At 36.2% G+C, this 14,982-nt stretch overlaps 1 protein-coding gene and 1 pseudogene across 2 annotated transcripts in view; one reads left to right on the forward strand and one right to left on the reverse strand.

Moving 5' to 3' along the window:
* The window catches only part of DHX36 (DEAH-box helicase 36), a 49,513-nt gene extending 39,786 nt beyond the window's left edge, over positions 1 to 9,727 (forward strand). For both annotated transcript variants that reach the window (XM_002716304.6, XM_089332166.1), the window contains 5 exons: positions 2,722 to 2,821; positions 2,923 to 3,013; positions 4,377 to 4,497; positions 5,636 to 5,788; positions 6,357 to 9,727. In XM_002716304.6, the coding sequence (XP_002716350.2) occupies positions 2,722 to 2,821; positions 2,923 to 3,013; positions 4,377 to 4,497; positions 5,636 to 5,788; positions 6,357 to 6,542 (651 nt within the window). In that variant the 3' untranslated portion in view covers positions 6,543 to 9,727. The remainder of the gene's footprint in view (positions 1 to 2,721; positions 2,822 to 2,922; positions 3,014 to 4,376; positions 4,498 to 5,635; positions 5,789 to 6,356) is intronic.
* A 2,264-nt stretch (positions 9,728 to 11,991) lies between these two features.
* LOC138849359 (ubiquitin-conjugating enzyme E2 D1 pseudogene) lies at positions 11,992 to 12,874 on the reverse strand (annotated as a pseudogene).
* Between the last annotated feature and the right edge of the window lie 2,108 nt (positions 12,875 to 14,982).

Below are 14,982 nucleotides of genomic sequence, written 5' to 3' on the forward strand. Positions count from 1 at the left end.
CAGACATTTTTCAAAAGAGGAAATCCAAATGGCCAACAGGCACATGAAAAAATGCTCAGGATCCCTAGCCATCAGGGAAATGCAGATCAAAACCACAATGAGATACCACCTCACTCCGGTTAGATTGGCTTACATACAGAAATCTACCAACAACAGATGCTGGCAAGGATGTGGAGAAAAGTGGACACTAATCCACTGTTGGTGGGAATGCAAGCTGGTAAAGCCACTATGGAAGACAGTCTGGAGAGTCCTCAGAAACCTGAATATAGCACTACCACAGGACCCAGCCATCCCACTCCTTGGAATATACCCAAATGGAATTAAAGGGGTGAAAAAAGCCATTTGCACCTCAATATTTGTTGCAGCTCAATTCACAATAGCTAAGACATGGAATCAACCTAAATGTCCATCAACGGATGACTGGATAAAGAAACTATGGGATATGTACTCTATGGAACACTATACAGCAGTAAAAAACAACGAAATCCGGGCATTCACAACAAAATGGAGGAAGCTGGAAAACATCATGCTGAGTGAAATAAGCCAGTCCAAAAGGGATAAATATCACATGTTCTCCCTGATCGATGGCAACTAAACGAGCACCTAAAATGATACCCATTGAAGTGAAATGGACACTATGAGAGACAATGACATGAGCAGCCCTTGTCTAGACTGTTGAGGAAAAACTTACTATTTTGTTCTTTTAGTATTTTTGTTGTTGTTGTTGTTGCTCGGTATGCTCTACACAAGACCACTGGTTGAACTCTGCAATCAATGCACAACCATTCTTAAGCGTTTAAAAATTAATAGGAAATTGATCTCTGTGGAACATGGGAGTGGGAATAAGAGGGAGGAGATATATAGGACGGCACATACTCACTCAGACCTACCTCCAATGGTGGAACTGGAAATGTGCCAGGGGATTTCAACTCAATCTTACCAAGGAGGCAGGTACCAATGCCAGCACACTTGGTAAAGAGACAAATATAAATACACAACTGATCCAAAAGATAGGGTAAGTGTCGAAGAGATTACACAAATAAGACCAGTGTAAGCAAATAATGAAAGATAGAATCAAAAGGGTTGAGAATGATCCTGCGGGGGAAGCAGGTCACACAGCAGACTCATAGAATGGCAAATGCCCAAAACAGCACTCCTGCCTCAGAATCAACCCTTGGGACATTCGGATCTGACTAAAAGGTCCATGAGAGTCTCGCAGGCATGGAAAGACATGACACGGTGGCAAAAAACAATCTAAATGAAGGATCCTGGTGAACAACACCCCAGCAGAAGGATCAGGCCATCAAGGAGAGAGGCGCCTTTCTCTGATGGGAGGAAGGAACCTCCACTGTGATATGGCCTTGACTAAACAAATTCAGAGTTGGTGAACTCAAGGGGCTTCCATAGCCTAGACAGCTCATAGCAAGAGTCTCGGGTGATTGCTGACATCATAAATAAGAGTGCCAATTGTTAAATCAACAACGGGAGTCACTGGGTTCATGCTCCCCACGCAGGATCTCTGTCCTTAATATGTTTATCTATAAAACTCAAAAACAACACTACTAGTCGAACAATACCCTATACCTGGTTCGGTTGTGTGAGTGCAACCTGTTGAAATCCCTGCTTAGTACATACTAAATTGATCTTCGGTATATGAAGGTAACTGAAAATGAAACGTGATGAAGGGCGGGATGGGAGAGGAAGTGGGTGAGGGGAGGGCCACGGGAGGGAGGGAGGTCGGGGGGAAGCCACAACAATACAAAAGATGCATTTTATATTCTACTTAAAACTATTGGTTGAGCTCTGTAATTTAATACACAATTACTCTTAGGTGTTTAATCAATGCTATAACTAGTACTCAAATAGTATTTTACACTTTGTGTTTCCGTGTGGGAGCAAAATGTGGTAATCTTTACTTAACATACGCTAAATTGATCTTCTGTATATAAAGATAATTGAAAATTAATCGTGATGTGAAGGGGAAAGAGAGAGGGAGTGGGAGAGGGGAGCGTTGTGGATGGGAGGGAAGACACGTGGGGGTGGGGAGGCTATTGTGGTCCATAAGCTGTACTTTGGAAATTTATGCTCATTAAATAAATTAAAAAAAAAAAAAAAGAAAGTTAGAAAAGAGTAAGAAGTTCTGATATTCTGTTCACAGTAGAGTAACCTTTAGATAAGGTCAATGTATGTCGTGTGTTCCTAAAAAAAAACTGAATGTTTTCACCATATGGAAATGATAAATACTTGAGTATAGGGGATATGTTTACACTGATTTGAACAATATATAAGTGTATCAAAACATGACAGTTACCTATAAATATGTTCAAGTTTTTTTATGTGGGGCTTTAAAAATTTAAGAAAAAAGAAGTTGCATTAGTCTTTGGTAAAAGGGAGTAGTCCTTACAAATTTTTTCTGTAAAAAAACAGGTAATATTTTAAGTTTGCTGGTTATATGTGCTGTGTTACAGTCAGTTGTCTCTGCTGTTACAGTGCTAAAATAGCCTTAGAAATTATGGAGATGAATAGCTGTGGCTGTGTTCCCTTAACACTTTACTGGCAAAAACAGTTTTTTGTAGTTTTTCAACCTCTCTTTTAAGCCCAGCATTTTTGCAAAGGTGTTCTCATAAAGCACGGAAAGCTTACACAGCTAGGTTTGTTCTTAAGTGTGCTTTCTAGCCTGTGGGTATCAAAGGTGTTCCAGTGGCTTCTGTTGCTTCCTAGATGCTGCACAACATGAAAGGACAGTTTGCTGAACATCTTCTTGGTGCTGGATTCGTAAACAGCAGAAGTCCTAAAGATCCAAAATCTAACATAAATTCAGGTAAAGTAGAAAGCACAGAGTAAGTAACTTACTGCCATTGTCCATTGTATCAGTGTTTTTATTTTTAACTTTGTTTTTTTCTGCCTTCCCATCCCAAACAGATAATGAGAAGATAATTAAAGCTGTCATCTGTGCTGGTTTATATCCCAAAGTTGCTAAAATTCGAGTAAATTTGGGTAAAAAAAGAAAAATGTAAGCATTGAAGATTATTATTAGTTGTAGTTCTCTTGATATAAACTTTTGAAATCATCTAATTTAAGAGTTTATGTTATTTGAGCCATATTGTTCTTGACTTTCAATCATTTGGAATAAGGTAAACTGTTTAACGTAGGTATTATTTTCCCTCACATTCCTGGAAATTCCTTTCTGATTACTCATTATTCATAATGAATGTTCATAAAATGTGATACCAGTATAAATATTAGAATAGCCAGCTAGCTATCAAATACCAGTGCCCAGATAGAAACTCCTTAAGAGTAGATTTTGTTTAAGGATTTTTTCTCCTCTTATAAAATGGAGAATTTTATAGCCTAGCTCTTTGAATAAAATTGTGATAATTTTCACTATTTTTAGAAAGTACAATATACAAATCCCATCAATAGTAGAGGCAACAAGAGGTATATTTTTCTTAGTAAATGAGCTCATTCTAGTAATGATACAGAGAAACTAAAAGTCACAAAAGCCTATTGAGTATTAATTGTTGCTATCCATTTGGAAGATACTCCTAAAGAGTCATTAAAAATAATTGGCCCAGTACAGTGATGATGGCGCCATGGGCAGCAGCAGCTTTACCCACTGTACCACAATACTGGCCCCCAAAAAAGACACTCTTGAAGACAAATGGTATTAATTTATTACCAGCTTTTATACTGTCATCTAATACAGATAATTGCCATTAACTATTTAAAAATAAACCATCAAACATCTCATTGAGTAGTATTAATTAAAGACTTAAAAATTGAGGTAAAATTTACATGACTGTCAAAAGAAAATCCCCTAGAAAATGAGAGACTGAACTAGAATTTTGTCAGAGCATGTATCCCAGATATTCCCTTTGAAATTGAGGAATTTAAGTGAAAATGAGACCATTTGAAACATTTTAAATAGGTTCTTTTCAATCCGTTTTAACAAAAGTCACTTAAATAAAATTCTTGATTTATATGCACCTGAGTACATATGCTGTAAAATTATATAATAATGTCACAAAGTTACCCTGTAAGTTAGGGGTTATTTATCAGTATCATGATTATCAAAGTAAATATAGAGTCCATATATATATTTCATATATTTTCTTTGGTTCTTTATCATTCAGTGGTATAAAATATACCAACATAATAAATATTCTGTCATCTTTCTAACATGTGTACCTGTAGCAATAGGTTTAATCATATGATTTACAATATTCATTTTTAGCTGACATTAATAAATTGAACTCAATTATGGGGTTTTTCTAGATTTTGGATTTTTGTTTTTACCAAGTCCTATCAGTTTAGAAAAACCAAAGGAATCCCCTAGAAGACTTCTAGTAACAAATTGTATTTTAACTTTTGTAAAGGGTGAAAGTTTACACAAAAACTGATGGCCTGGTTGCTCTTCATCCGAAGTCTGTTAATGTGGAGCAAACAGACTTTCACTACAACTGGCTTATCTATCACCTGAAGATGAGAACGAGTAGTGTAAGTGAATATTTACAGTAATGTGGATCTGAATATGAGTCTTGTTGCATTTTTATGATTATATTTTCTCTGTTTTTCCCTGTGAGATGAATTACAACTTTCTTTCTCTAAGCAAATGCCTGTAAATTTTTTAAAGACATATTTGAAAGAGTTACACAGGGGCTAACACTGTGGTGTAGTAGGTAAAGCCGCCGCCTGCAGTGCCGGCATCCCATATGGACACCAATTCAAGACCCAGCTGCTCCACTTCTGATCCAGCTCTCTGCTGTGGCCTGGGAAAGCAGTAGAAGATGGCCCAAGTCCTTGGGCTCCTGTACCCGCATGGGAGACCTGGAAGAAGCTCCTGGCTCCTGGCTTCAGATGGGCACAGCTCCAGCCATTGCAGCCATTTGGGGAGTGAATCAGCAGATGGAAGACCTCTCTGTCTGTCTGTCTGTCTGTCTCTCTCTCTGCCTCTCCTGCTCTCTGTGTGTGTAACTGACTTTCAAGTAAAATAAATAAATCTTTAAAAAAAAAAAAAAAAGTTACACAGAGAGAGAAAGAGAGGGCTTCCATGTACTGTTTCACTCCCCAGATGAGCTGCGCCTGATTTCCTGGCCCATAGCAGAGAGCTGGATTGGATGTGGAGCAGTTGGGACATGAACCAGCGCCCATATGGGATGCCAGCACTGCAGGCAGCAGCTTTACCCACTATGCCACAGCGCCAGCCTCGCCTATAGTTATATTGTGCAGATCTGTCATGATAGATCTTTTTATTTTAATTAATTAGACAGCTACTTTATTTGCATGCTTTTCTTCAGTCTGGTTATAAAAAATACTGGCATTTTATGATGTACAGAAATTTATTCCATATAAAGAATTTTATTGGCATGTCATTATGATTTATAAGAATTGATCAGAATATTGGGTATGATTTTGTTTATATTTTTCTCTTTAAAAAAATCAGATAATTTTGAAAACACTAGATAAAAAGATAAAAATAATTACAGCTACATTAGTTCTTTGAGTTTTGTCACTCAGAAAATATTTTGTTCAAAGGGGTTAATATAGTTTACATTAAAATAAAATGTAAAACTCCTGTGTTCTCTTAACTAATGAAGAATGATTCACTTGAAAGATGCTTCAATTTTCATTACAGATATACTTGTATGACTGCACAGAAGTGTCTCCATATTGTCTTTTGTTTTTTGGCGGCGATATTTCCATCCAGAAGGATAACGATCAGGAAACTATTGCTGTTGATGAGTGGATTGTCTTTCAGTCTCCAGCAAGAATTGCCCATCTTGTTAAGGTGATGGATATTACCTGCTTTCTGTAAATCTACATGCAAGTAGGCATGTGCTTTTGTTAGTATTTATTTTCACTTTATTTGAAAGACAAAAAGAGATAAAGATGTTCCATCTACTTGCTTCACTCCCCCAGTACCTGCAACAGCCAGGGCTGGGCCAGGCTAAAGCCAAGAGTCCAGAACTCAGTCCAGGAGTCTCATGTGTATGTCAGGGACTGAAGTAATTGAACTGTCATTTGCTGCCTCTCAAGGTACATATTATCAGGAAGCTAGAGCAGAAGGAAGAGCCAGGATTCAAACCAGGCACTCTGACATGGAATATGGCTCCCCTGAGTGGTGTCTGAACCCCTGCCCCAAACACCTACCCATGAGTTGTCTTTTGAGGTAGTGACACATCAGGCATTCTAAATGGCTCAGTATGATTAACATGTCAGTTTTTTAACTACACTAAAAAATTGCTTACAAAATATTTGTGTAATAGGTTATGAAACCTATTGTACAAACTTAGAGCCACTTTTATTATATTTAACAATACATCTGTGTTGAACGTGTGTCATTTTTCCAATCTTAGGAATTAAGAAAAGAACTAGATATCCTTCTGCAAGAGAAGATCGAAAGTCCTCAGCCTGTAGACTGGAAGGACACTAAATCCAGAGACTGCGCAGTACTTTCAGCTATCATAGACTTGATCAAAACACAAGAGAAGGCAGCTCCTAGGAACTTTCCACCTCGATTCCAGGATGGGTACTACAGCTGACAGCCTTTCTGTGGTGGTCTGACAAGCCAGTTTGACATCCATTTTTCCATCACAGTTCAATTTTTGGCTAGATGCCAAACTTTGGGACACATCTAATTTGTGTGTGTAAGGTAGAAAAACCTTAAGTAAGTAGGTTGTAAAGACTTAATGTGCATGACTTAATGATGTTATCTGTAGCTATTATACCATTAAAAACATGTTCTCTGATAGTATACACTGTTGGAGTCATGTCCACACTTTGGGAGTGTTCCTCTTATATATAATGAATATTGTACCACTTAAGAAATTCCTTTTGTTCTGTTATATAAAATTAATCTTTCTGCTGTAATTAGAGTATAAAACCAGTAAAAATAGAATGGTTAGCCAGAAAAGCAGTGTCAAGTAAGAATTTGAATACAACTGTATTTTTAAGTGAAACTGATATCAGAAGTAAATTAATTTGTTGTAATAAACCCCAATATCTAATAAAATGTACAATGTGTAAATCGCAACTAACTTCCTAGCTTGATTTCTACATCTTCACATATCACTTTATTTGATGTTTTTACTTTTTTAAAATAATTTATATACTGCTATGCATAATGTAGCAACTGAGCATGAGCCTAGAGCCTAAAAGTTCCAGTCTCAGCTTGAATTTGCTAGATGTCTTTGGCAAGTTACTTGACTCTGCTCTGTTTCCATTTCCTTCATCTGTAAAATACAGTTTTAAAATGTGAGGATTCAATATATTAAAACCCACAAAACGTCAGACTAGTGCCTGGCACATCACATGTACATTGAATCTTAGTTGTTATTTGTCTCTGATTTTTTTTTTTGATGAATAACAACCTTTTATATTCTTTCTCATTGCTGCTTTATTCTCTTTGCCAAGGGAAGCTAGTCTGACAACATGTACTGTACATTTTCTGCTTTAACAAATACTATTGCTTGCTGTCCAATAGCCATTTTGTCCCCCCTCACTTGATTTTTTTTCATGCTCCCCCTTTGTGCAGTGTTGTGCCCCATTGTACCCACTTCTCCAAGGATTAAGTAGGTTATTCTAAACTGATTGTTTTGGTTTTAGTAACCTTATAATTGGTAACACATGAGTACTTGAACCTGCCCTGAGAAGCCATCTGCAAGAGGTTGTTGGAAGATGTTTCTCACCAATAGACTTAGGATGAAGCTCTGCTGTTCATATGTCTTTTCCAAAGCTGATACGAGGAATTGCTGCAGCCAACTTATTATCAGAAGGGGACACAGAGCTGTATTCTGAGGTTGGTTCAATGGAAGAATAAAACCTACCAGGATCCTTAATAATGATGAGCTACAGCGACAACTCTAGAACTGCCCTAACCATGGATTAATTTGACATAAGAAAGCTTTCATTATGCCACTTTAGTAGGCTGTTTTTAACTTGAGCATATTTACTGAAACATACTGTCCATCATTGATTGTTATTTGTTGAGTCCTCTATTTACACCATTTATTTTGCATTATGACAGAGCTGACCCTTGTCTCTGATAAAAGATGTAAAAGTGGTAGTACTGGACATACTGTAAAACAAAACATTGGAAAAGTATTTTGCTGTACCCTAAAGATGTAGATTTTATTGTGCCTTCCAATAAATGCAAGGAAACCAAAGGAATAAAAGTATTATGCAATGACTGGGATGTAATGATAGAGCTATGATGATCTGTTAACCATTGATTCAGAGTGAGCTGCTCACATTCTGAGAATGTTACCACCCATTATTGTTTTCTAAGGGTTTGAATGCACTCTGTGCCCTCAATTTGTTCTCTTGACTAGTCCAAAAGTGATTTGCCTCTTACTGCATTCTGGCATTAATTCTTGTCAATATCCTGGCATATTAATTTTGTCCCAAAGTTATTGTCAGGTCCCATTTGCTCTCTAAAAAATGGTTCTGTCTGCCTTTTTTTTTATTATTTAAAGGTTTCTGTGAAAAAGATTGTTGGTTGATTTAATGTTTACAAACCAGTATTTAATTTCTATGAATGTGGAAAATATACCTGAAGAATTAAAGAGATGAAGTATTCACAGACATTAGTTATTTTAATTGGAGTAGTTAATCCAAATTGTGTCTTCTGTACTACCACTTATCAAGATAGCAATTTTAATCAAAAGTGCTGTTTATGTTCTGCAGGGGTTTTTTTTTTTTGTTCATAAAATAGGACATTATTGAGTGGGGAATGCATGCCAGATATAGAAACTATTTAGTGGTTTTAACTAATGAAATATTAAGAAGGAAAATCTATTTGTTTCACCATTATGAATAATACAGAGAATAACTCTTGAAAAATACCTGAAACTATCTATGGAAGGAAAAAAAGTCACTGAATAATCTAAAAATCATCTTTGCAAAGTGAGTACATGTGACACTCCAGTAGTTTGGGCAAAAGCTGTAGTTTCATGTCAATTATTACAACTTATTCTCCATTCTTACTGCATTTTTAAAACAAAGTTCACCCTTAGAGTTACAGAAAAAGCTTTGGAAGAAATTTATTTTAGTATTCCTTTCCCCAGAATAAATAGTGGCAAATTTCCTTCCACTCTTACCTCTTAGCTTAAATATATTAAGTAATTTGGATCATGTTATGTAATCATATATTTGTAAAATAATTGTTTTTAAATTGCATTTTTATTCTGATTGTAAAACAATACATCCTCATTGAAGAATATTTGGGAAAATTTAACATGAAGTAAATCATTACCATTGTTTGATATATTTTCATACTTTTTTTAAGCTTTAAGGTATTATATTTGATGAAGTTAACAATTTAAATGTATGATTTGGTAAATTTTTTCAAGTGTATAAACCATGTAATTATCACCACCATAGTCCTGATGTAGAACATTTCCATCACCTAAATGTTCCACCACTGTCCCCAGTTGCAGGCCATCCCCTTTCCCTGTTTCTGCTCCCTGGCAACCAGTGACAAAAAGCAGAACCAATAAGATGCAGTCAGGTGGTCTTTTGTGTCCAGCCTCTGACTTAACATAAAGCTTTGGGGAACTCATGCTACTGCATGTATTAATAACTGGTTCCTTTTTTATTGTTTCTTAGTATTGTGTCATATGGTTACACCATTTTGTTTATTCATCAGTTGGATATTTGAGTTATTTCCAGGGGTTCTTTTTTGTTTCTGCTATTATGAATAAAGCTTCTATGAACATGTTGTGCACAAGTGTTTTGTGTTTATATGTTTTCACTTCTCTGGGTTAAATACTTAGGATTTAGATTACTGTAGGGTGTTTTACATATGGAGTATTTTGTAAGAAACTCCCAAACTTTTTGGAAGTGCCTGTCATTTTTGATCCTCAAAAGTGGGGAGTCTCAGGTGTTCTACATTCTTGCCAGAACTCACTATTTTTAGTTAATTTTAATGTTTGGTGGATATGGAGTCATATCTTGTGGATTTAATTTGTATTTCTAGAAATTTAATGGTAAATATGTTATCACGTGTTTGCTTGCTACTTTTAGTTACTTAAATACTTCTGTGTGTTTTCATTTTCCACCTCATTATGTGGGGGGTTTAGGAGAGGTAAGTCTGAGTGAATGAAGGGGGGATTATTTATTTTAGATCTGGAGAAATTTGTTTACATCTGTTGACAATGACAATGGTTAAATGTGCTACTCTTTAAGTGGCTGGTATGGTGTTAAGAATTAAGCCACTGAAATGTAGTGCCAAAAGAAAGGAGCACCAGTTTCAGGCAGTCATGATAGCAAGAGGTTATATATTTCTATAAGTTGAAAAATGGGTCATGAGAAGCAGCATTTTTTATTGCCGGGGAAGGCATGAAAGAAAACAGCTGACATGGAAGAAGTAAAAGGCAATCTGGATGAAAGACTCCAATTAGTTTCATTAAGTTAAAAAATTTTGAATTATGACTACCCTATTTCTAGTTCTGAAGTTTGATTCATGTTTTAATGGTGTGGTATGAATTCCAAGTAATTTTTTCAAGAAGATTATGATTGGTGTATTTGAGTCCTTGTAGAGTACATTTCCATTAATTTTTTGAAGATCTTTCATGTGTCCTCTTGAAAAATTCACTTACAACAAAGTAAAAAATGGTATAAAACTAAACAAAGATGCTTTTCAGCCCTAATTTCCTGAGAGATTTTCGAAGCATTTTGACTTTTTCTATACATTCTTTTTTACATAAATTGATATAACTATTTTTTCTATTAGACTAATATATTGGATCGCTTTGGTTGTTTTTCAAGTATTGAGTATGCCTTGTATTTCTGGAATAAACTCCACTTGGTTTCAGTTTGTAATTCTTTGCTGGATACAATTTGGTAATAATTTCCTCAAGAAATTTACCTTTCTGCTCATGAGAGATAAAAATCTACAGTTGTCTTTTTGTAGAGTGATGCTGACCTAAAATTAGTTGGGGAGTTTTGTCCTCCCATTTATTTTTCTGAAAGCAATTGTGTACTATTGGTTTTAAATTCTTCTTTAGTTGTTTGGTAGAATTTTCATGAAGCCACTTGCACCTAGAGACTACTTTTTGGAGAAATTTTTAAATCATGAATTTATAAATTTAATATTAACAGATGATTGAGTATTTTGGCACTTCGTGATTTTCAATTAATTTATCCTTGTCTAAGTCGTTTAATTTGTATGTATGTTTTTTTGTAATAGCCCTTTATTCTTCTGATGTAATTTCTTTTTCTGATTCTTGACATTGATAATATTCTTTGTCATATTTTGCTAGAAGTTACTAGCAATCGTATTAATCTTTTCAAAGAAATGGGTATTTGTTTCAATGGTTTTGGTGTTTTTTTTTTTTGGTAGAAAAAGCATTTATATGGAAAAAGCTACAGTAAGATCTGTGAAAGATATTGCTGAAATATTGCCTATACAGAAAAAAAGTCAAATGTGAATAGCAACAAATACAAGTTATGTATCTTCCTACTTGGCAGTGCAGTTAATTCACATTGCAATAATGTTAAATCAAGTATAACAAAATTAAAACATGTTTCTCCATAATCAGTATACTGGGAATTACGGTATAAAAATCATCTCAGGCTTAAGAACTTTGCCATCAATCCACAGACAAGGGAAGACAGTTAATCAATTTAATTATCAGCTGTTGGTTTTTTTTTTTTTCAATGTTCATAGGAAAAAAAGTAGTGAGTTAATTTCATATAAATAGAACATATTTAGTCTATACAGTAAAAACAAATTATGAACAAACAAGGAATGAAATCTGAATACAGATTTATAAAAGTGCCTATTTTAGACAACACACAGTATTTCTCATGTAAAAACATCTAGGCTCAGCAAAAAATAATTTGGTTGCTTTTCAGCTGCATTGTAGGTTTGTAAACTGAAGATGCAGATGTCCAAGTACCTTAAATACCATAATAAATGTCTTTCTTAATGCATACAAAATGATAAATGCTCTCATCACAGTTTTAAGGGCATTTTTGGAAGTTTGTTTTGTTTGGCTACAGAAAAACACATAAGATGTAAGAATCAAAGGGTTTCATGGTACAGTGAAACAGTATACAGTGCTTAATTTACTGCTAATGTTAAGAAAACCTAGATTTTACAGTACTCTGGTATATATGAAAAAATTGCATTTTACATTGCATATCTCTGAGTCCATTCTCTTGCATGTCTCTTGTAATTTTGATTTACAGATTAGTGCAATATCTGGTCATCTGGATTAGGATCACATAGTAGGGAGCATAATGAACAACAAAACTTGATACAGTCAGAGCTGGTGACTATCGTGACTTCAGGATATGGTGACAAATATTTCCACTACTGTTTATATTTGTTGTGAAGGCAACCTCTGGTAGTTTAAAAGGATATCAATGGGAAAATGTACAGTGAGGAAGGAGATACCACCCTGATAAGTGCTATCCAGAGCTTCGTAATAGTTACTTGCCAATGGAACAGATCATCTCTTGCAGGGCCAGTGCAACAGTGAGCAGATGGATCATGTAGTAGATCACTTAATTCTTTCTGAATCCGCTTCAGCACTATGGGCCAGTGAGGGCAGAAGGTACAACAGCCGGCAGCTGATGGCTGTGAGGATCCTGGGCCTGGGTGCTCACAAATTGAGCTCCAAGACTGGTCAGCTGCTCGAGCCTGGTTGTCTCCCTCGCTTGCTGGGGCGCTGGTGGCTGCTCCCAGCATGCCCCAGCATGAGTGTTTCTGACTTTCTGTTTTCAATGTCATTTATTTCTACCCATCTTCACTTCCTTTTGCTTCTTTGGTTTTATACTGTCCTTTATTTCTACTTTCTTGAGATGCAAGTTTAATTTCCTCTTTTGTAATATATACATATACAAAATATATATATTACAAAAGATATATATTATCTTTATATATAACAAACACAAAATATATGCTGTAGCTGCTTCCTACATATTTTGATATATTTTGTTAGTTATTGTTCATATGACCCAGAATATGATTTGTCTTGGTGAATGTTTTATAGCTCCATGAAAAGAATGAGTACTTTTTTGTTGTTGTGTGGCATATACTGTATACATAAATTAGATTCTATTCCTTGGAGTTATGTTCTATACTCTTTGTACACTTTTATTTCTCTATTTTTCCTTTTAGTTCTGTTAGTTTTTCTTCATGTGTTTTGAAGCTCTATTATTTGATTGCATACATATTTAAGGTTGTCTTCTTGGCAGACTGTCCCTTCTATTATTCTTTAGTGTCCTTCTCTCTCCCTAGTAATTTTAAGCCATTCTAGCTTATAATTTCTATTAATTATTGGTATTGGCTTCATGTACTTTTTTCCATTTGTTTATTCTAAACTTACTTATATAATTGTATTTTAAATGAGTCAATTAGACCACAATAAAAAAAATCCTTGCATTCTTCACAGCTTTTCTTTCCATGCTCCCTTGGAGCATTTCCTTTTAGCCACTCTTTCACCTCTACCTAGTCTGGTGTTAAATCCAATTTCATAATTTCTGGTTGGTTGGTTTCTTCTGTCACCTTTTATAATTGCTTGTTATGTACTGCATTTTAAAGTTTGCCTATATCTCCATAAGAGCAATTATAATTATTTCCTTAGATGTATCTGATGATTTTAGTATCTAGAGCAGGGTGGCTGGGGGGAGTGAGGTGAAGGGAGTGGTATCAAAATGCTATGTCTCCGGTTTTGCTGGACCTTAGATAATTTGCTTTTAGAAGTCACTGAGAACTAAGATGCTGCCAGTATCCTCCAGAAATAATGTTTGCTTCTACCAAGATTTAAATATGCTACAATCTCAGAAAGCAAAACTTGAGGTCTTTCAGTTTCATCTTTCCACTGCAGAGTAAGCCTCTTGAGAACATAATCCACAATAAGGACTATTACATTAGGAATTAAATTCTGAACTGCATCACTGGCTCTGCCAGTCCATGGAGTAGTTCTCTGCTGCTTCCCAAAGCCCACTGAAAATGCCACAGCAATTTGGAATAGGGAATGGAGCCAAGAGTAATTCACCCTATTCCTCCCCCATCTCCTTCTTCTTCTATCACTACCTTGAGTGAAAAATCCAGTAAAGATGACTTTGATTGGTATATCCTAAGACAGATGCAACTGACTGGTGTTTTCTAGGTCAAGGTCAAAGCTGTGCATTAGCTGCAAAGGATACTGAGGAGGTCTGAAATATAAGGGTTTCATAGTTAATGTTGTTGCCAGAATTCTAGATGCCTCCCAAGCCCTGATCTCCATCCCCAGTGGTATTACATATCTGATCGTTTTATGTTGCACTACAAAATTATTTTGTAAACTGAATTCAAAGTACCAAATTAGTGAAATCTGAGTTAAAATCATGACGGAGATAACCCCATTAGCCTATCCTAATTACATCAGTTCTTTTTATTTGCTTGAAAAGCAGAGCAACAGAGAGACAGAGACATAGATTGAGAAAGAGAGTGCTGGTCGCTCACCTGAATGCTCACAACAGCTGAGGCTGGGCCAAGTAGAAGCTAAGAGCCTGGAACTCAATCAAGATTTCCCATATGGGTAGCAAGAAATCTAAGTACCTGAGCCATCACCTGCTGCCTCCCAGGATGCACATTAGCAAGAAGCTGAATCAAAAGCAGTGAGGACTGGAATTCAGACACTGATATAGGATGTAGGTATCCCAAGTGGTGTCTTAACTGCTATACCACAATACCCGCCCCACCCCCACCATAAGTTTTTTAAAAGCTGGTTTCTCCCACTGATAACAAAACAAGGAGTCAGACTCCACGTGTGAGGAGATGCCACTGCTGCCTTGAAGATGAAGCCATACAGTGTCGCTCCCCCATTCGCGGAGGAACGACACAGGACCCTGCGCTGTTCTTTCGTCTGCTCAGCCCTCCCCGGGTTTGCTGCTGGTCCTTCCCGGGTTGGCTGCTGACCCTTCCACCTCCGTGGAAGGGCGGCTCCCCCTGCCACTTTCCCCACTTCCGCGGGGGAGCAGCACACCGCC

This window comes from Oryctolagus cuniculus, chromosome 4, assembly GCF_051225735.1.
Source record: "Oryctolagus cuniculus isolate XC-2025 breed Fujian yellow rabbit chromosome 4, ASM5122573v1, whole genome shotgun sequence".
In the NCBI taxonomy this organism is placed as follows: domain Eukaryota; kingdom Metazoa; phylum Chordata; class Mammalia; order Lagomorpha; family Leporidae; genus Oryctolagus; species Oryctolagus cuniculus.